This window comes from Stylophora pistillata, chromosome 8 (assembly GCF_964205215.1).
Source record: "Stylophora pistillata chromosome 8, jaStyPist1.2, whole genome shotgun sequence".
NCBI lineage: Eukaryota > Metazoa > Cnidaria > Anthozoa > Scleractinia > Pocilloporidae > Stylophora > Stylophora pistillata.
This window is the reverse complement of record NC_142526.1, coordinates 13342603-13365102: the sequence shown is the minus strand read 5'-3', so window position 1 is coordinate 13365102 and position 22500 is coordinate 13342603. Positions and strand designations below refer to the sequence as shown.

Genomic DNA, 22500 nt, shown 5'->3' with positions numbered 1-22500 from the left:
ATTCCGGAGTCACATAGTCGATGCCCAGGGTCAGGTTGTTCACTAAGACATGATAATTCAAAAAAGAAAGGAAAACCAGTTGGTTATTTGCCACATTTATTGACTTATATCTACTCATATTTACCTTTGATGCGCACATCACTTCTACTACAGCGGAACGTATGTTTTCTCTTCTTGTTTAACCAAGCTACTGAAACATTACACATGAGAAGATTTGGAACACAGTTAGCCATGCTATCTGAGTTGATTGAATTAGGACGGTAGATCTAGTGATATTAATGAAAACTCCTCCCAAAGCAACCACCCAATGTTCAGTGTTCCTCGACAGAGCAACCCCCGTCCTCCCCCGAATAACGCCACCAAATAGAAAGCAGGTTTTCAATGGCCGGGAAGGGATAACAGCGCGATTATTCGTCAAGGTGTCACTATAAGTACTGTGTATCTGAAAATAAAACCTTTGCAATAATCTTCTCGGTACTCTTTTGATGCTTCAAACCAACAAACGCAAAGTTACATATCAGAGCGGTTCTTACTGGGAAACATCCTTTAGGGTGATATTTACTACTGAAGAACAAAATTTTTATCTCATCATCGGGATCAGCAGCCAATAAGGAAGATGCAATTATTTGCTTACTTGTGTACAGAGCTTTGATGGTGACCACACCACTGTCTTGAACCATCATGAGAGCTCCATTGATGTACTTTTGTTCAAGTTCGCCTTGACGTGATCCACATTCATCCTTACTGCTGTCTTCATTCCGCTGTGCAGGAATCAGTACTGCAGTGTTAAAAGTGAGGCTTTCTGTTTAGGCGAAAGATCGTTTACAAGGTTTGTCCTTTTAACACTTAATCTGCTATACGACAAAACGATCTGAGCGTAGTCGCCTGGTGAAAGATCTTCAAAGTAATATTTTACTTTTTTCAGCATCCCCTTGTCGTGCGGATCGAAACCAGCAAGGTACTTTATGTTCGTATCCGTCGCAAAAGCTGGAGATCAGTAATAATAATAGACTATTGCAGATGTAAATTGATAAGAGAACATCAATGCATTCAACTACAATTGCAAAACTTTCGTAGAATTTACCATTCAGAAAGACCTGTACGTCGCATAGTTTGAAGTACTCTTTTGCTACAATATAGACATATCTTCCTAGCATTGGCTCAGCACAGCTTAACAAGACGGGCGCTCTCGTGATAAGAACACTTTTGAGACACAATGGGTTAGATGTATAATCAGCGTTGCTGTTGCCTTAAGAAAAAAGAAACATTAATTAGGAAGCTTATCTATGCTACTTGTAAAAACTGCCAGACGAGCTCTGATAATATTAGACGAAACAGTTTTTTACTATTTAATCAGTTTATGCAGTGCTGCTCACTAATTTATCATTTTTAGATGTAAACATTAAAAAGAAAAAAAAAACATTTTACATAGGGCATGAACACTCTTTTGATCTTTACCCAAAGACAGATTGGAGACATCTTTTTACACTTGGAAAGACTCATACCTATTGACATGAATGAAATTTATTTCATAATCATAAAATCTGCAATAAAAAAAATTGAGATCGGCTTAAAAAGAAGCTTTATTGACGGGATCTTTTATTCGCTGGAACGCAAACAATATATAAAGTACCTAGGCGTCATGATTGACGAAAATGTATTTAAGAAATATCTCAGCTCATTTGTCTGCTCTCGTACATCTCGTAATACTGGAATAAATTCCTTGTAACCGAATCTATCCTGTATATCCGTGTTTCTGTAATGACACATCAACCTGGTGCAGCACTTAGAGAACACATATTAGGCATACTTAAGTGAAACAAAATCTTGTTGCGAGATTAATTTTCTTGTCTTGTGATATCTTTTGAAGAAACAGGGAGTGCCCAATTCATGATGACTTTACTGGGCCCCCTAACAGTAGATAAAATTGATTGACTTCAAGTTGTTGAACTTATTAATTATTCATATGGTGATTATCCAACCAAGACACGACAATTGCGTCACGTGCATGTGGCTTGAAATTCCGGTGAAATACGAATGACTCGTTATACAAAATATCAAACCCTGATCCACTTCCGCTAAAAGTGTGATTTAGCGTGTATTGTTTACTCATATCGCGTCCTTGTCCTTAGACGCATGCACTCAACTGCTAGATCCCGGCTTTGAATTTACTGAATCAAGCTCTGCTTAAATAATGGTTTGCCCAAGGAATGTTGCTTTGCTTCAGATTAACTCCTACATAAAGGGATATAACGACTACCAGGAAATCTGGAAACCAACAGTGATTGAAACACTTTCAACCAGAAGAGAGCCCGATAACCCGGTGGACAAATATGCCTTATGTGTGATGCGAGATCAAGAAACCATTGTTGGACATCTGAAGAAGGGAAAGAGTGGACGATTCGCTAAGACAAGAGTGTAGAAATTCATGCACTGTTATTGTGACAGGCATGCCTGTTAATCTTGGCGACGGTGAAGGGATGCAAGAGTCATGCAAACTTTTGTTTGAAGGAGAGAAGAAATACGTCAGTATTCCTGAAAGAGAGTTCACAAAGCTGAAAGACTAAAATTGGATTTTTCGTCAACTCTTTAGGCACATGGATTTTCATCACATCGACATATTAATAACTTTTATAAAGCACCGCACATACAGTAAAGGGATTAATGCAAAGAGAACTGTTTTACACAATTATAAAGGGATTAACGAGCTGTGAAATGTTCGAAACTGTTATTACATAAATATATATTCTAATTTCCGACAGCGTCTGTTCTTTTTCATCCAGCTGGTAACTTAACTTCGAATTATCGGGGTAAAATCCGACCTAAGGGAACAGAAATTACTTCGAATTAGCGGGGACTTTGAATTATCCGAGGTAGAATGACTGAGAAAAGTGGGGCAAAAGCAAGGGAAATGAATTTTACTTCGAATTAGCGGGGACTTCGAATTATCCGAGTTCGAACTATCGGGGTCCAACTGATAAAAGAATAATAACTGAAAATAATGGTATGATAATATTTGCAAGAGATGAGAACATAAAACCGCTGACCGAATACTGTTGTTTCGTCGTCTAAACAGGAGGGAGACGAGGGAGACACGTGATTGTGTCAGAACAACACATTTTAACAGATATCCTAACGGTGTGTGGCTGTAGTTGGCATCTACAAGTAGCACTGTATTTAACTTTTAGATGTCAGGGTAAGCTAGATTTTGTAAAGGAAACATCCATTACTCAGTTCATAGCTCTTCTTGCATGAACATGCGGCGGCAACACATAGGTGTGATAGAATATTGCGTTGGACTTCAAACATCACCATCGGTAGCTTTCGAAATCCACTTTGAATTCGAAGTCATTTGAAATATCTGTGTAATGACTATTTCTATTTTGTAACGACTATTTCTGTTTTGTGTGTCCAAATTGTAGGTTAAAAGTCCCTGAAGTTTTGGAAGGAAGAGATTCTATCGAATGCTGGCGGTTGGAGCTCTTGGGACGCAAATTGATAACATCAAATTTCACGCTTTTCAGGATCAATGCTCCCTAAAGGTTTGCGAACCACTTTGAATTCGTTACGTTAGTGTTGTTAAAGTGTCAAACCTACTGTTATTCTTGTGCACTATTCATACCAAGCTTCCTTTCTATTAAGATATTTTGATGATTTCGCCGATTTCGGCGCATATGGTTTATTTGAGGTTGACAGTTGCATGATGATCGCCAGAAACCAACCCTCTGAATTTGCCGAAAGTCTCAATTTTTTCGGTTTTTTTGTCGTTGACGTACGTGTTCGCGAGATCAGTCTTTTGAGAAGGATGAACAAAAAGGAGTCGATAGTCTGTTGTTTGGTTCACTGCTCAGGATATTTGATCGGTTTGTTGGTACAGAGGTAGTTTTCACATAAATTTGTCTGAAATGAACCTTACCATGGTTACAACTTGCAACAAAGTAACACTGATGTACATACAGTAACAAAGGACAGAAAATCGTACAACTTCATCACAATAAGTCCTGAGGTTTGGTTTTGTAAAGAATTGAACTCTATTTCGAAAATATCGGCCGTTGTATACTGTTGTTATTATCGAACTTTTCGCGATAAAATCCGCCAATTTGAAAATTGGTCAAGCTCTAACAAAGCACCTTGAGTATTTCCTATTTCGTGCAGCGAGCGTGGCAGTGGTTTAGTCGCCTGTCTTACCTTCTTTTCCAACGGAACTCTCTCAAGGCTAAAACCAATTATTTCTTCATGTATTTCGTTGGTCGATGAATGAACTTTTATTAGCTTCTGTTGCTCTAATCACTCAGACTCGACTAGCGTGTGTGTTACACATATTGTAAAAAAAGTTAACACTTGTAATTTTGTCATAGTTTTACTAGGATATCTAAACGATGATAATGCTGCGGCACATCCTAATCATAATTTATGCAGTGATTCATGACCTTATTTCTTAGAGCAGTGTCAAATTGTAGGGTGTTTCCAAAACTAAGATTTAAGCACCTTTCTTACCTCAAACGATACTCAGTCCGACGAATTTTTCTTTTTAATGGAGGGGGAGAGTCGTAATTAATTTTAAAAACTCTGATTGGTCTATAGGTATTAGTTTTGATGGCCTGTTTTCTAATTGCTTATGATGCGTGAAATGTGTCATTAGAATGCACAAACTTATCTTCTGCCCATTATCAATGATAATCACAACAATGATGTGTGAAGTTTGGTGAGGATTATGTTAGCAGGTGAAAGAGTTGGCTTTGAAAATAAACAAATGACAGGAGAATGTGCGAAAAAAATATTAACCAGCTAAGTTCAGAGGGCATTTCTGAAATTGATGAATCATTGCTATCGTATATTATATATACAAGGCTAAAAGATTAGGAAAAAATTATAAATTAAAATGTTTAAACCAAATGTTTTCGGCTGTTTGCCATCATCAGGGTTGAAAATAATGACCGTCTGTACATATATATATATACCTATATCTTGTGTGATTCCCAATGGGAAAAGTTTGGAGACATAAGAAATAACTTGTTTGTTCAAACTGGGGCAGAATTGTTGGATCATTAGCCCCTTGACAATCCTACGCTTGTGGAATGTTTCTGCTGAGGAGAGAACATGCCAGGTGAAAGAATCTGATGGATTTTCCTGCAAGTGTTTTGCAGGTTCAGAGATGTGAGTAGGATTTGAATGCTCCGCAATATGTACTGCTAAATTTCTCACAGTTTCGCCAATGTAATCAATGCCACAAGAACAATCTCCTTTGTAAACAACTTTGGATCTGCAAGTGTTTTTGTCTTTGTTGTTAAAAAGGCTTTTAATTCACCTTTTTTGTCACAGAATTACAAAGATGAAATTAAAATTTGTGAACTCGTTGAGTTTTTTAACAAACGTCTTACCGAGTTTTTCATTTTTACTGCAAAAAGGAAGCTTGATGAAGACTTTCTTTCGGTCTTCGAAGAGAAAATTCGGAATGATGTTGTCATCTTGTGATGAGTCATTTAGAAAGTTGTTGATTGTATGCGAAATGAAACATTTGAGATAACCTGCATTGATAAAAGATGTTTCAAGAGTTTTAATGTCCTTGTCAAGATTGGTAGAGGTGCATTTGGCTCTATGGAGTGCACCACTGATGCAGTTCCTTTTCCATTTGGTAGGGACCTCAGATTTCCAATGTGTTGGTAGTTTTCCCGGTTTCTTGAAGACGCTGCAATTGAACTTGTTGTTATAACTAAAGGCAGTATCAAGGAAGTGGTCAGGGTTTTCCTCAGCAGTGAAAACAATGTTAGGGTGATAGTGATTTAGCTGGTCAAATAGAACGTCAGGCTCGTCCTTTTTCTTCCTAGAGAAACAATCATCAACATACCGGTCATAGAATGGCGGGTTGAAAGGTTGGACTACATCAGCTTCTAATTTAGCCATGAAAATATTTGCAAGGACTAGAGATAGTGGGTTGCCCATGCTGCATCTTTCAATTTGTTTATATAGCTTGTCATTAAAACTGAAAACTGTGTTCTTGGTGACATTACAGAGAAGGCGTCTGAAGAGTAACTTTGAGATAGATAGATAGATAGAAACTTTATTAATGTGTCAAAAAACCTTCTAGTTTGGGAGATATCCCATACTAATGTGGGGACACGAATAAAATGGATAAAAACTATTTACAAAGAATATTACCTACTTAAGAATAAAATTAAGTCATATCATGATTGTATGAAAAAATATGAAATGAATTAAGAAGTACATAGAGCACAGCCCCTGCAGCCATCATCTAATAGGGAGCTGAGGTCACGCTTATGTATGCGGTTTTCGAAACTAGCTAATGTTGTGGCTGATCTGTCACAAGTTGTCTGTTTAATCCATAATTTTGGTCCTAAATAGCATGGTGAATGTTTGCCGTAAGTTATTGTGTTGTATCTAGGAATAGAAAAGTCGGCCTGTCTTAAATTATAGGAAGCATTGTGTTTCTGAAATATATTACAAATATCCAAGGGGCTAAGGTTGTGTTTAACTTTGTACACTAAAATGCATATATCCTGTAAGCGTCTGTTTACTAGTGAAGGTAAATTAGCTTTCTGCAGTAAACGTTCATAGGTGGAGTGTTTATCTTTGAATACAGCCCTTAGGCCTCTTTCTTGATCTCTCTCCAATCTGTGACTATCACTAGATTTACAAAAATGCCATGTGAGATGGCAGTAGGTTAGATACAGTAGAATTGCTGCCTTAAAAAGTTGTAATTTTGCATTTGTTGGAATCAAGTTGCAGAGTCTCGTAAGCACACCAATCCTTTGACTGGCTTTGTTACAGATAGTATTTATATGATTATTGAAGTTCAAATTTGAGTCAATTGTGACTCCAAGAAGTTGGAAAGTAGCGGTTGTGTTGATTTTCTCTTTGTTTACTAAGATAGTGCATTCTTCGATGTTGTTTTCAGAGTTATTGTTGCTACCAATGATTAAGGTTTGGTATTTTTTAAGGTTACCAACTAATAGATTAGATTCGTACCAGTTGGTTGCTTTTTCCGTACTGTCCCTAAGTTTGGATGTAGTAGTGGGTAGGTCATGACCTATATGGTAAAACTGATGGTCATCCGCGTACATTGATATATCTCTAACATGATAAGATAGATCGTTTTGGAATATATTCAACAACAGAGGACCCAATGCGGATCCTTGAGGACAGCTGACTAATCTGTTGGAGCTGATATTGCTTCCTAACTTTACACGATTTCTCCTGTTCGATAGATAGCTTTTCAGAAGTTCAATGATATTACCCTGGAAGCCGTAAGCTTTGAGTTTGCTCAATAGCAGCGGTGGATTTAAGGAGTTGAAAGCTTTTTACATATCAGTCGACATTACGCTTACGAAAAGGTGTTTATCTCTGGCCTCTCTCCACCCCTCCACCAGGTTGATCAGCGTGGTTTCGCAGCTGTAGTTTTTTCGGTAGGCTGATGAGTTTACACACATGTGTTTGTCAAAGTCAGTCGTAATTTGCTTGCCAATGAGCTGCTCAAAGACCTTACCAACACAGGGTAAGACTGTGATAGGTCTGTAGTTTTCCTAACTAGATCTGTCGCTCTTTTTAAATATAGGCGTCCATTCCCCACACTTCCATTTGCTTGGCCATGCAAACCTTATTTTTTATGAGCTGAGTTGTGGTAGCTTGTTGTTGGTGTAGATTTCATGAATGATGTGGTCAATGGCTTCATCGAGTGGAACCTCCTTAAAGAGAGAAGACACATCATACGAGACCAAGTTACCTATCGTAAAATTTTTTTTTTTTTTGCTTTGAAAGAAGTAAAGCCAAGAAAAGACATGATTAATGATGACTATATCTGAAATAACTACTGTAACAGGGATAGTTAGATGTCTTTAGATTTCATTTTTAAAAACAATAACATATTTTAATAAAAATGTTCATAAATAGTTCGAAAGTTACTTTGAAATTGGCAAAAATATAGAGCACAACATACAAAGAGAGACATCTAATTGAACTTAAGTGAAACAAGTGGAATTTCCCACTTTCAACTGTGAAACAAATAATTCCTATTCATCAATTAAAACCTTGATGGTTGTATCAAGTGTTGGAAAAACATTTAACATTACTTGGTAGTTTTCAGGTGCCACTGTTGACAAAAACCATGTTGTTTCATATTATTTGAAAATTAACGTTAATTTTTTTTGAAAAATATACTTCTAACAACTTGCATAGAATACAGCTAACAGAACTTTTAGAGTAATTTAAAAAAATAAAATTAGAAATTTAAAGACCTATTAAAATACATTTTAGAAAGTAGTTATAAATTACTATCAGCCTATATTGAATTTAAAGAGAATTATTTATGATTTACACTGGTCTGATCACCCCTTGGCATTTTTGTCATTGAATACAACTGTTGCTTTTACAGGATGAAGCAGTTCAGTGATATCATCACTAATTAAGGTCTGCAAACTTTTCACAAATTCCCCATCCTGTTCTGTTTTAAAATTAAACAGTTGTTTAATCATATCAATTATATTTAGGGAAGGCGGCATGTTTTTCCAGTGATGGTAAGAATACTGGCCATTATTTTACTGCGACATTTGGTCTTCAGTTGCATTAGGCCAAACTCAGAACATTTGAGGATTTTCTTGTCACCGTCCATGACTTTCAAGGGGCACTTGTTGTGGTTTCAATTAGATTGAACTTAGTTAATTCCTTCTGGTTGGGAATTGCAGCTTCAATTGTTGTTTTTATTTCTCTAATACAACATCTTCTCAATCTATCCTTTTTATTTATTTTATTTTATTTAAAAAATATTTAAAGAGGGAGCCCAGCTCGCCATAGCGGTTTTCAGTGAGGTCCTCAAAATTAACAATGTATAAAATAAGTAATCACGTAATTAATAAGTAAAAACTCATGGTTGAAATATGAAATATCTAAAATATGAGATATCTAAAATATGACATGAACAGAAAATAATAAAATCGATGTGCAAGAGATGACACACTAACGGAACCTATTAGAATTCAAAATATTTAAGCAATGAAATTGTAAAAGCATCATAGGGTAGACATTTCATGTCTTCTGGGAGGGAATTCCAGTCTGTCAATGTACTATTAAAAGATCTGAGTAGACCCCAGTTCGTGTTTGATCTAACAGATCTAATAGTTTCCTTGGAGCAAGTCTTATGGCTATGATAGTCTGTGCCTCGAGTAATCATACTGTTTCTTTCACTGTCATTTATAAGTTTATGTATAAAAAGACACCGTTGCATTAATCTTCTGGATGATAGATTGATCCAGTTCATATCAAGAAGTGCTTGAATTGAAGAGGAATGTGTTGCTCAATCCAGTACTAGCTTAGCTGCTTTATTCTGAAGAACTTGAATAGAATCCATCAAAACTTTGTTATTTTTATCACCCCATACCATAGTTGCATATTCGAGAACAGGAATGACCATTGTTGACACATAGATCCTCCTTGCATAAACTGGGAGAAGATGCTTGATTCATTTTAGCACACCTAGTTTCTTTCATTGGTATTTTACTTTGTAGCTGTTCAATACAGTCATGCCAAGTAAGATGCTGGTTTATGATCACTCCGAGATACTTAAATCTGGTAATGTTCTTCAGTTGATCATTATTGGCTACAAGGGCTATGTCATTGAATTGACTTAATCTGTTGCATCCTCCAATGACCATAAACTTCGATTTAGTAACTTTAGTGTCAGCTTATTATTATGTAACCAAGATGTACTAGCTGCCAAGTCTGCATTGAGCTTTAATTGCAAATTGGTTGGCGAGTTCTCATGACAATAATCTGTCAACCTCATTTATTGCGCATTTATTTATTATCATGAATCTGTCAGCCTCATTTATTGTGCTGTTTTTCATTAAAGTTTAACAGTTTGTGCCATTAAATTCTTTAATGGCAACATTTGATGTTTTGTAACATTGTCCTGATTTCATTTTACTTGTGTCTTGTTTCCACAAGACCAGCCACAGAGATCCACTGTTATCTGTAAAGAGGACTTCTTGTTTAGTCAAAGTTTTTCTGTGAACATTCACAATTTCCACAGCATCATGAAATAAAATATGGCCAGCGATGTTGACCAGGGTATTGTTTTCTTAACTTTGAATTTCCTCCACTGAGCTGTCTGTTGCTACCATGGTTTCTTTGTTTATTTGCTGGAGGTCAAAATCCATCTCACTTTCATCGGGAGCTTCAATTTTTTTTCTTTTGTTGAGAATCAATTCTTCCTTTTCACTGTCTTGTGGTTTTTCTTTAGTTTGGACTTCTGTATTCTAATAGGTTGTGAAGACTCGAATTTGGGCTTGAACACTGAATGCTTTTCTGGGGAGAAGTAGACAGCAAGATTTACTTTTAATTAATTAGTGTTTGTTTGGAAATTTAGTGAAAAATATTGATTCTTGTTTTGGCTGCATGGTCTTTATAGGCGACAAGTTACTTAAATAACTAACTATGCTTTGTTCTGAAATAAAAGGACAAAATTATTGAATGAGTTGTTACTGATTAGATCAAGAGCATCAAAGACTGTAGGTATTTATTTATTTATTACAATTTATGGCATACAAAAATCAGAAGCCAAGGGATGAAATGCAAAAGAGTCATAGACCCCATATTAGAGCAGAACACCAATGGTACTTGAATGAAAATAATGATGCAGATTAAAATATGGCAGTAATAGATATAAATTTATATTAAACAATAAATACATTAAGAGAATGGACTAATCCTGAACTAAGACTTAAAAAGAATTTACACTTGTTGCCTCACAAATGGAAAGAGGAAGGGAGTTCCATGTTCGCACAACTCTATGAAAAAAACTATATTTAGGAACATTCCTTCTTGCATTTCTCATCTTTAGAGTTAACTTATTGTTACATGTCTAAAGGAATAGTGATGAATAATAGTAGATAATACTGTGTGAATTTTTTCAGTGGATTGATATGGCACAAGTTGTGAGAGGTCAAGGTGGATTCATACAGGAAATTCAAGTTGCTTAATAACATTTTCTTAATTATGTTTGATTTCAAGACAGGTACTGCATAAATTTAGGCTAATGTACTCTTACATGTATGGCACAGAACTCGGCAGGTATATTATTAACAATGTATGATATCCTGTCACTCGAATTCAGGTGAAAGTAAATTATTGGTTTGAGAAATAGAAACTCTTTGATGAAGAGTGTGGGTTAATTTCTCAATATTGTTCAATGTTTTATCTTGTTGACTATTAAGCAAATGGTAAAAATGGAATACAACATACCACTCGAATCATTCGTACTTGGGCCATCACAGTGATATGTGTGCCACGCTTTTCAGAGGTTACGGGCATTATTGCTGCCTTCACATCAGGCTTGCAAATATCCGCTTTGACAAACACGCAATTTTGACATTCCTAAAATAAACACAAAATGTGTAAGAAATAGTTTTATTATTAAGTCATGTTTTAATACAAATACAGTATGAAATTATTTTAGATCTTGTAGGTGGCTTTTCGATCTTAATAGTACTTTATTATATAATTATTTAGTAATTTTATTATTTACATTTCAATGGTATGCAATTCAGCCCTTGGCTGCTATGTATTGTTTTTCAATAAAATCTATCTAAGTATCTATCTATCTATCTAAAGGGATCTATTCTACTCAGTGTTAGATCAACTACTTGATCCTTCTCTGCTGGAGAAGATGTACATGCCACAATTGCAGTAAAGGCTGTGTTAGCAATGAGTTGGGCAGTTACTATTGCCTGAACTACATCTGGTGCATGAGTCTCCCTGGTACTGCAATGAACAACAATTAGTGTGTCTGTCTGTGAGAATTTTTCCAATGGTCCCTTGGATATTTTCAGCTTTGTCCTTCCTGATAGACTGTTTGGTGCTGGGTAATGAAGTTTGTGTTGCCTGAATGAAATCCAACAGACAAAGAGAAACAGCTCTTTTGTACATTGGTATAGAAGAGTTGACAAGCACAGGTTGGATTACCAGCAGACTACAAACTGGGCTTATGTTTTCTGAGCTGGCTGGAAATGAGTGAATAAAATAATGGTGATGATGCATTTGGAGAGAAGCAGACACAAACTGGTGAAGGTGACAATGCATGAATTAGGAATAACACTGACATTCGCAAGTACAGACAAAGGTACAGTCATGTAATGTCTATGTCTGGGAGAGTGAACTATCAATTGTTAAACCTAAAAGTGTTGCACTTTTTACATTTATGAGCCTATTTTTCTCAACTGTGACAACAAGTTCATCATTGATCTTAGACACCAGGTGCTTTCTAGTGATTGTTAGGACTAAGGACTTTGGACTTTGAGTTGTTGATTGGGAGTTTATTTGAGGTGGCTCAGTGACGTATTTCATTTGTGGCGGTATTTAGAGAAAGTTTAAATTCAGGTAAATTATTGAAGTGAGCAGTGGCTGTAAGGGTAGTATCGTCAGTGTAGAGGTCTACTTGTGGACTGACATGCAGTGGTGTCAATGGCATCATACTGGATAACAATTTCTCTGTTTTCTTAGAAAATTGTGAGCTTGCTATCATTTGGTGTCATTTCTCTCTTTATTTCAAAAGTTGGATCCAACACAGCTCAATGGTGTTGAAGCTGTTGGTGTGACAAAGTGAACCAAAACTTTTTGTTATTTTCAGTAATGACCATTATGCAGAGAGTATGTGTTATAACAGTTTTCTTGCAGCTTGGAAACACTTGACTTGCAATCTCCCATTATGTTATCTGCGTAAGGGATTAATTTTTTTTTTTAAAACATGAAGCACATGAAATTTTGTTGGTGGCTTGTTGTATGCCCATGACTTCACACTGAGTTGTTATTATCCTCAAAGCCATAATATCATCAAAATCAGCCAGTGGTCTTCCTAATGCAGCTGATTGTTCTGGGCTAAAGTCTTTGGAGTGTTAAGATACTCTATCATTCTATGAGACCTGTAACCTCAGGGTTTTGAACAAGTTTTTTGTGTTGGCATCCAATTTATCAATATATTCTTCCTACAAGACAAACGTTATTGAACCTGTTCCATCTTTGAGTGCAGATGACCACTGCATTTTTATTTAACTCAGAGACAAACGAACTATTTCTGCTTTAGGGTTAAATGCCGTCAGGCCAATGGGAATACTTTTGTAATTAAGAATCTAAACATCTTCAAGCTGGGAAAAAATGAACATGTTATCTTCTATTATAACAAGAACTATGTACACTTTTATACTTTAAACTATGATGAAAACCAATGCATTGCAATAATAATAATAATAATAATAATAATAATAATAATAATAATAAGGAAAAACTCACATTATGGCTTCTTGGTTGAGTTATTGACAAAGCCAAGTCATATACTCAAAATTTACTACTGTGATACTTAAATGAACTAACTTATTCCTCTCTGGTACATAGTGACCATCCATTTTTTAGTTATAACTTTAACTGTGATATACTGTCTACTTAGTGTGAAGTGACTTCACAGTAACTAATTTTCATAATTTTCAGTCTATTCATGTAGCCTTGTGCATGTTCCCTTACCAAATCTACATATATGTGACATATATATGTTACATATGTATGCCACATATATGTGGCATATATGTCACATATATGTGGCATATATGTCAAATATATGCCACATATGTGTAACATAAATGTGGCATATGTAGGAATTTGGCACTCATGTTGCATATATATCACATATATGTGACATATATATGTAACATATATGTAACATGTATGTGGAACCTGGGAACCACAAATGCACCCTTACCAAATCTACTTATATGTGACATATATGTTACATAAGTTCAATCGTTGCACATATATGCCACATATATGTGGCACACATGTGTAACATGTATGTCACATATATGTAGATTTGGTGAGGGCATGCATATGCAGGTCAACCTAAAGGCATAGATGTATTATAGTTGATAATAGCTAGCCAAAAACAATTGTAGTCAATAAAGAATAACCACAATCCTTAATTGAGATCACAAAATCATATATTTCTGTAAGGCATGGCTTTGCGAAACCTGTTAATATGTAAAGAAAATAGAACTCATATATATATATATAAACGTAAAAAACCTTATCCTTGAATCATGGAGCTTTGTAAACAATTATTTAAGAAAATAAAAATTAAAACTTCGCACTAAAACTTCGTGCAAAGTTTTAATTTTTATTTTCCTAAATAATTGTATATATATATATATATATAAGTAGAAGCTTGTAAGGGGTCCCACAAACAATGCTGATCAGTCTCAAACGCGCTGCCTGGAGGATCACTGAAGCGATCGTGGGCTCTTGAAATAACGTAAATAAAAGCAGAAATGTAATGGTCAAGAGGCCAACTCCAATGTAGCTTTATTGGTTTATTAGCCCAACGTTTCGACCGTCTCGGTCTTCCTCAGGAGCATACTAATTACATACTAATCACATACTAATCACATACTAATCTTATTGTAATTAGTATGCTCCTGAGGAAGACTGAGACGGTCCAAACGTCGAGCTAATAAACCAACAAAGCTACATTGGAGTTGGCCTCTTGACCATTACATTTCTGCAGTTCTTTTAAATTTTATGAGCCAATCTTTTTTCATATTAAACAGTTATATAAAACATCAACAGCCTGTATATGCAAATGAAAAGCTGTACCCAAATGTAAAGCAAGAAAATGCTCATAGACATATATGGTTGTGGCAAACAAAGCATATATTTTGTATTCCTCCTTAAACAAAGTGAATGAGTTTTTACATCAATAAAATGGCCTGAATTACAACGTACCGCATCAAAGTGATGTATTTCAGTTTTATCCTACAGGCAAATTTTATTTCCATTTGTTGTTGGATATATGGCTATATGCAATAATGATAGAGTTTAATTAATACAAACGAAAATAAAAATTGAACCTAGGATAAAACTGAACCACAACATGTACACCAGTGACATGTACTTGGTAAATTACAGGTCAGTTGGAGAAACTTCTCTTGAGTTAAAGCACATCAATTGCCACAATCAAGTTTTCTTCTATTTTCAAGGGCATTATAGATAAAAAAAGCAGATAACAATCTCCCTCAATGGATGGTCCCGCAAATATGCAACATTCAAAAACATTAACTCAGGACCCATCAAACAATAAACCAGGCATTCAACTGAGAAAATGATAAGTCTATTGCCCATATAGGTTACTGATGAGTGCATGAACTTCAATGGAATGTATTGGACAAGATTAAGGGTCATAAAACGCAAGTGCATGCTAACGATATAGTGTCAACATTCTTTCCTTTTTGAAATTCCTCTGTGGCATCCTGTGCACGTGTCCTGGATGGCTTTTTGCACAAGGGCCACTTTTGAGTTCTTGAATTGGGACTATACAAATGCTGTCAAATGAGAAGCAAGATATATACTTAGAATAGTAGATTAGTTTGTGATATATCTTAAATATAGTAATACTAACAAAAGGTTGCCACTCATTGGAACCCAAAAAATTCCGACTTTTCTCTGACTTTTCACTGACCTCAAAACATTTTTCACTGACCTTGAATTAAATTAATTACCAAATTATCGAAAGTGCAGTGCACAAAATATTATTAGCACAGAGTTAAGCAGGGTTTGATGGTTTGTTTTATTTCCTTGGGGTGCACAACTCAAATATAAAATGGCTAAGGCTAAAGACATGCAGGGAACGATTTACGAAATTTCTCGGAATGGCATAGTTCTATTGTTCTATGATATACTTCTCCATCGCTTTTAAGCTTTCTATCCGATTTGCTACACTTGATCGACTACTTCACAAACCTCTGTGGAACCCTCAAATCAACATTCCCCTACTTTTCACTGACTTTGACGAGAACTAAGATTTTCCTTGACTTTTTGCAAAATTCCCCAATAACTCTTCCCTGACCTTGAAAAATTTGTGGGGTTTACAGACAGATGTAAGGAAAATTAAAAACACGATCACCCACTTTTCAGCTTACCTTTATATATCCCCCTCAATTTTAAATAGAGAAATGCTTGGGCCTCCATATTACCCTCACCATTCAACGTTTGTGCAGATTTTGGAAAGATTTTCGTATAACCCCCTACCAATCAAAAACAAAGCTGTAGTCCCAAAGGAAATACGTTGTTTTTCCTCTGCTCTCCTTTATCCAAGAATTGAATGCATAATCAAGTATGGGGATATAATACCGAAGTCTTGTCCAGATTTTTATATTACAGACGTTTTTTGACATTGCGTACAAACACTTCTCGCTCTGTTTGCCCCGTTTCCAAAATGGCGGATTTTAATAAACAGTTTTATAATAATAAACAGTGTAACGTGGAGAAACACTTAGCTAGAAGCTAGTTTACAGGTTTTCCACGAAACAACTTAAACAAATAATTCAAATTGAAAATAACGTTGTTAAGAATCCCAACTGGCCGAAGGCAAACCAGTTAGCTATATTTCAAGCTTGGCCGAGGATTTGAAATTCGGGGCTAATCCAAGTAGCCGCCAAGGCGGGACTTGAACCCAGGAGCGACAGATTGCAAGTCTGACACGCTGACCACTCGACCATGCTGCCCTCCTTTTACCGCGAAAAGATCTATTGCAGCATGGAAAAGCAAACACTGTACTGCCCTTTGTTATTTAGTGGCCTCTGTATTGACATCAATGAAAACAAACGGAAATTTCGGCTCATCCTCGGTGTAAAAACCTGTAAAGCTCACGAGTGACGTAAAACAAAGACAACAAAACATTGAAAACAAAAGCGTACAGCAAAACAATTCCTCATGACACAAAGAAAACCTCATCAGGTTTTAACACCGAGGATGACCCGAAATTTCACGCTCTCAAAACATGCCGAAGGTAGCGAATCTTTATGGCAAAGTTGAATCCGCAATCGGCCTAGCTTTCAAACAAAATTCCTCTGGAACCAAGGTACAGCGGAAAGCATTTATTCGCAGCTAAGACAACTATCCATATAACGCAGTTAATTTTGCATGACTTACCAAAGCCGTTAGCGAAGCGAGAAGGCGCCTTTGTTTCTCTCATTATGAGAAAAGTTGTCCAAAATGGGAGAACACTAGCGAAATTTATCCGATGAAACAATGCTTCGGCACTTGCGACTCAAAAACTCTCGCTCTTGTCGACGCTCTTGTCTAGTCACATGAATATTACCACGTGATGCGTGCCCTCAGGCATTGTGGTCTTTCGTGATGAGAGGGCATGCGCTTTACATGCCATGTAAAATGGTGGAACGTTAAGAAGGCGAGATGGCCACAACATTCATCGAAGAGAAGTATCCCTTCAAAAACCCAAAAGCACTTTTTATCGACAGCAGGATAAAACGGTACAACTTACCTCAGATGAAGATGAGCAAACTCCCGAGGAAAGTGGGAATGTTTCGCTAGGAAATCGCAAATCAGAGTATTCCGATGACCGTGATGACAATTAATGCGGACTTGAGTATGTCGGAGACTATGTCAGATATGTCATTGCCTTTATCTCCGGACCATCAAGGAATGTCTTCGCCTGAAGACAACAGCGATGATATTTTGGACATGAATTGGAGCGGTGTCTCTGAAGGTGATGGAAGAAGCTATCGTGAAAGCTTTTCAGATGATGAAGAGAAATCAGTTGGTGGCGACATCTCCAATCAAACAGAAATTTTTAAGGATCCCTTTGTGTACCCAGGTTCACTACTTAAACTGTCTGAGAGCGTTCTTTTGATCCTTACTTTGGTGGTTGCTCGCAATCTAAATGGAAATTGTCTTTTAGGTGTAATTGCTTCGATTAATTTGCACTGTATTCCTGGATTACTTAACAATTAAGTGTGTCAGCTCATTGAATGCTCTTAAAAAGTACTTTGCAGACTTGATACATGCATGGGCCATAAGGTAGAGCTGTACACAAGCCATGAGACCCACACCATCAGAGCTTATCCTTGCTATATGGTTTGCCTGTTTTAGCTACATGTATTTAAAGAATTAGTGGCACCGAAATTCAGGTATTTCTCTTTGGTATTTGTAGTTCAGAAGAATCTCACTTTTTATCAAATAATTTAAGCAATTTTGTTGATGATGACAGCATAACTAACCCAGCCTAGCTTCACCAAAAACTTGGATTGCATTAATTCATTTGAGAGAAAGGTTCAAGCAGGATACATGCAAGCTAACGTTTAAGTAGAGGCTGATAGTTTCTAAAAGAAACTGTTTGGGGCTGCGTCAGTAGGGGCAATGAAATAATTTGATTATATCAACAAAGTTGAAATGGTAAATTGGCCACTGTTACGATTGTAAAAGCTGACGTTATCATTTAAGTAGGATTGGCAAAATGTTAAATATTTAATAGTTCACAATCAGATCTGCATGCATGAGTATATATAATGTGCTTAAAGAGATTGATATAAGCACTTTTCCATTTTAAGTTTATTATTCATACAGTGTAATAAAAATGAAAACAGCACTGCATCATGTAATATTTGAACCCTACAATGGAATTAGGGACTCCTCAATTTACTGTATCAGTCCATGCAAGGCTATATCGACAAATATGAGCAAACATAAATGCTACATATATGTGCAAACTTGCATACATGTTACATATATGTTTTCATCCTCGCCAATTTTCATATATGTCGCATATATGCAGACATATGTGACATATATGTAGAAATGACTGTAGCATTTTAACTGTATGTCACATATATGCACATATATGTGACATATATGTGCAACAATTGAACCTATGTCACATATATGTGACATATATGTAGATTTGGTAAGGGTTCATCTGTACAAGTCTCTATGATCTATTTACTTCACAAGGTTTGTACTTATTTTTGGAAAGGAGTGGTAACCTTATCTTCCTGGGATGTGCAGAAAAGCGTTGAGTCTAGTGTCATCTTTTAATTTCTTACAATCCTGATGCACACTATTATCATTCAAAATACCATCAACGACATCAATTAAACTTACTATTCTCTGGGCAGACTCTTCCTTGAAATTTGGCTCAAGGAGATCCAAGTTTGCCTAGAAAGAATTATTCTTTTGCTCAAGAAACGAATCCATGAAAATATCTCCCAGCTTTTCCTTGAATGTTACAGAAGCTGTTGGCAAGTACGCTTTCTACTTTCTCCTCTGATATGATTGCTGTCATTTCGGTTAAGAAGAGAAGGGTAGTGTATATAATACAATACTTAAAAAAAAAATAACAAGCTTTGTTAAAATAAGAACTGTTATTAAGAAAAAGGAAGCCCAGAGGTCAACCTATACCATATCTATCTCCTAAGTAAAGAAGAAACTATAGAAATATAGCAATAAAAAATAAAAAAATGTACTTCAATATAAATGTAAGTTCATGAAAAAGTATACAAAAATCAAAGAAATACCATTAAAAGTAGAGTGGATGCCTTTATTTAAAAATAAAATTGTAAGTTCCCCTAGCAGTGAAAGAAGTTATACCTATCTTTAAAAAGGGAATAGGCTGGACCCGAACAATTTTCGACCAATATCTTTGCTTAGTGCTCTAGGGAAACTACTTGAGAGGGTAGTATGCAAGTCTCTAGATGATCATCATATTATTTTTGTGAAAGTGTCATGTGATCGTCCGGGTGAGTGTGGTCATGAGAAGGATTGTTGTCGGTGGCGGTTACTGATGTTTCGACTACCTGTGTGGACGTCATCATCAGAGTCAAGTGAATAGTTATTGTCAGTAGATTGCTCTTAGTCCAGTTTGTGTAAAATGAATGGTCAGTTTTCCCTCGATGTTATTGGCTGTAAGACTCAAGTGGTGTAAGTCAGTGGTGATTGGTCTGTTTTGATCCATCGGTAAGTTAGGTCGTTCTGTTCGGTTCATTTGTAATGTTGAGGTCATGAATGAGTCGTTTTTGTGGAGCCGGAAGTAGTTGACACGTGTTTAGGGGAGTCTGTTCTAAGTTAGTAAACCAGCTTTCCAGAGTCAGTCGTTGAAAGTAGTTAGTGCTGTAGGTTAGGCATTGTAAGAGTCCCAGTCAATATTGTGGCTCGTAAGACGATGATGTTCAGCAACGTGACTGTTGACGTCACCTTTCCTCTTGGCCCGTCTGTGTTCAGTCAGTAATGTTGCGAGGTTTCTGCCAGTCTCTCCGATATAGGAGGCTTGGCAGTCGGAGCGATTGATCTCATAAATCGCTCCCTGTCTCTTCCTTGGTTTGTCTTTGTCTTTAACGTTGATTAGCAACTGACGTAGTGTGATTATGGGTTTGTGGGTGATGTGGATATTGAAGGGTTGTAAGATAGGCAGATGTTCTCAGACATGCCTTTTACGTACAGTATGGCTGCTGTAGTCATAGGAGTTGCGGTATCCTTTGTTTCGGTGGTAGTAGTAGGTCGGTGGGTGTTTCATCGGATGAAGTTGTCGTTTATTGAAAAAACGCGGTAAAGGTATTTGTTCTCGTTGGATAAGCTGTGTGAAGTGTTGCATACTAGTTGCACACATCGTGTTAGAGTTCTCATAGTTGTGGCTCTGTGTGATGTAGGATTGAAGGATGACTCGTCTTGTAATCTGTCGGTGTGTGTTGGTTTCTAGTAAATTGTCGTCCATAGTGAGTTGTTGTCACGGCTTGCCAGACGGTATAGAAAAGGAAGTTTGCCATTGTCTTCTACTTCTCTGATGAACTGTTTGTTGGAGTTTTGTCCATTAAGGTGGTGGTGGAATGGATCAATTTCGTTGTCGTATGGCGGTGAATGTTTCTTCAATGTAGCGTTACCAAAGTGGTATCGTTTGTGGGCAGGTCGAAAAGGGCCCGTCGACTTACCCACAAACGATACCCTTTGGTGACGCTACATAAACGACACATTCACTGACTTATGACACGACAAAATCGACACATTCCACCACTACCTTGACGGACAAAACACGGACGTACAGTTTATCAGAGAAGTCGAAGACAATGGCAAACTTCCTTTTCTACACTGTCTGGCAAGCCGTGACAACAACTCACCATGGACGACAATTTACTGGAAACCAACACACACCGACAGATTACAAGACGAGTCATCCTTCAACCCTACATCACACAAAGCCACAATTATGAGAACTCTCACACGATGTGTGCAACTAGTATGCAACACGACACACAGCTTATCCAACGAGAATAAATACCTTATCCGCGTTTTTTCAAAGAACAACTACAACGACAACCTCATCCGATGAAACACTCATCTACCTACCACAACTACCAAAACAAACAACGCCGCAACTCCTATGACTACAGCAACCATACCACACGTAAAATGCATGTCTGAGAACATATTCCGCATCTTACCACCCTTCAATATCCGCGTCGCCCACAAACCCATTATCACACTACGTCAGTTACTGACCAACGTTAAAGAAAAGGATGAACTAAGGAACAGACAGGGAGCGATTTATGAGATGAATTGCTCCGACTGCCAAGCCTCCTATATCAGAGAGACTGGCAGAAACCTCGCAACAAGACTTACTGAACACAGAGGGGCCACGAGGAAAGGTGATGTCAACAATCACGTTGCTGAACATCATCGAGTTACAAACCACAATATTGACTGGGACTCTTGCAATGCCTAAGCTACAGCACTAACTACTTTCAACGACTGACTCTGGAAAGCTTCTTTACTAAGTTAGAACAGACTCTCCTAAACAGGTGTCAACTACTACCGGCTCCATACACACGACTTATTCACGGCAGTAACATTACAAATGAACCGAACAGAACCACCTAACTTTACCGATGGATCAAAACAGACCAATCACAACCAACTTACGCCACTTGAGTCTTACAGCCAATAACATGATGGCAAAACTGACCAATCATTTTACATAAACTGGATAAGGAACATTCTACTGACAACTATTCACTTGACTCTGATGATGACTTCTGCACAGATTGTCAGAGAGTCAGTCACCACCACTGACAACAGTCATTCTCAGGACCACACTTACCCGGACGATCACACTACACTTTCACATGTTACCCCCAGGTTCAAACCATTTATTGCATATTATTTCTAATGGTATCTTGACTAATAGGCAATGAGTTTCTAGGGAAGGATACTTTACTGAAGGCCTTTGCCTGCATCTTACTCGATGATCGCAAAGACCTAGTAGGCTTATAAGTTTCTAACAAGTCACTGATATAACTAGGGAATAAAATATTTAAAGCTTTAAAAGTAAAAAATAATATTTTGAAAATAATCCTTTGCTCCAAGGGGAGCCAGTGAAGTTCCCTCAGTAGAAGAGTAACGTTATCATACTTGCGACCACAAAAGATCAGCCGTGCCGCACAATTCTGGGCTAATTGCTATCTATGAACTAAATGTTTCGGAAGAACATACAACAGAGAAATACAGTTGTCTAATCTGCATGTAACGAAGGCATGTACTAACGCCTTAGTCCTACTAACTGACAAAAACTTTCTAATCCGAGAAATATTCCGGATGTGAAAAAATGCAGATTTACAAATAGCCGAAACTTGACGTTCGATATTTAACTTATTGTCAAAGATTACA

General features: G+C 36.8%; 1 protein-coding gene, 3 long non-coding RNA genes and 2 pseudogenes across 4 annotated transcripts in view; 2 read left to right on the top strand and 4 right to left on the bottom strand.

The window, feature by feature from the left end:
- Positions 1 to 22500, bottom strand: part of LOC148725064 (uncharacterized) — a 249609-nt gene that overhangs the window by 150782 nt on the left and 76327 nt on the right. The gene's annotated exons all lie outside the window — the stretch shown is intronic.
- On the bottom strand, positions 4718 to 6072 carry LOC148725084 (uncharacterized; the record flags this gene model as incomplete). The annotated part of the gene is given in 1 exon segment (XM_088730244.1): positions 4718 to 6072. A coding segment is annotated over 1 exon segment (1221 nt), but the record flags the coding sequence as incomplete, so codon positions are not given.
- LOC148725083 (uncharacterized) lies at positions 8694 to 11492 on the bottom strand. Its single transcript, XR_015990392.1, has 2 exons — positions 11254 to 11492; positions 8694 to 10317 (listed from the first exon to the last, which is right to left on the bottom strand). It is a non-coding gene; the product is annotated as an uncharacterized LOC148725083 (long non-coding RNA).
- On the bottom strand, positions 15145 to 17406 carry LOC148725082 (uncharacterized). The gene is made up of 2 exons (XR_015990385.1): positions 16981 to 17406; positions 15145 to 15371 (listed from the first exon to the last, which is right to left on the bottom strand). It is a non-coding gene; the product is annotated as an uncharacterized LOC148725082 (long non-coding RNA).
- LOC148725081 (uncharacterized) lies at positions 17440 to 21714 on the top strand (annotated as a pseudogene).
- The window catches only part of LOC148725080 (uncharacterized), a 2786-nt pseudogene continuing 2207 nt past the window's right edge, over positions 21922 to 22500 (top strand).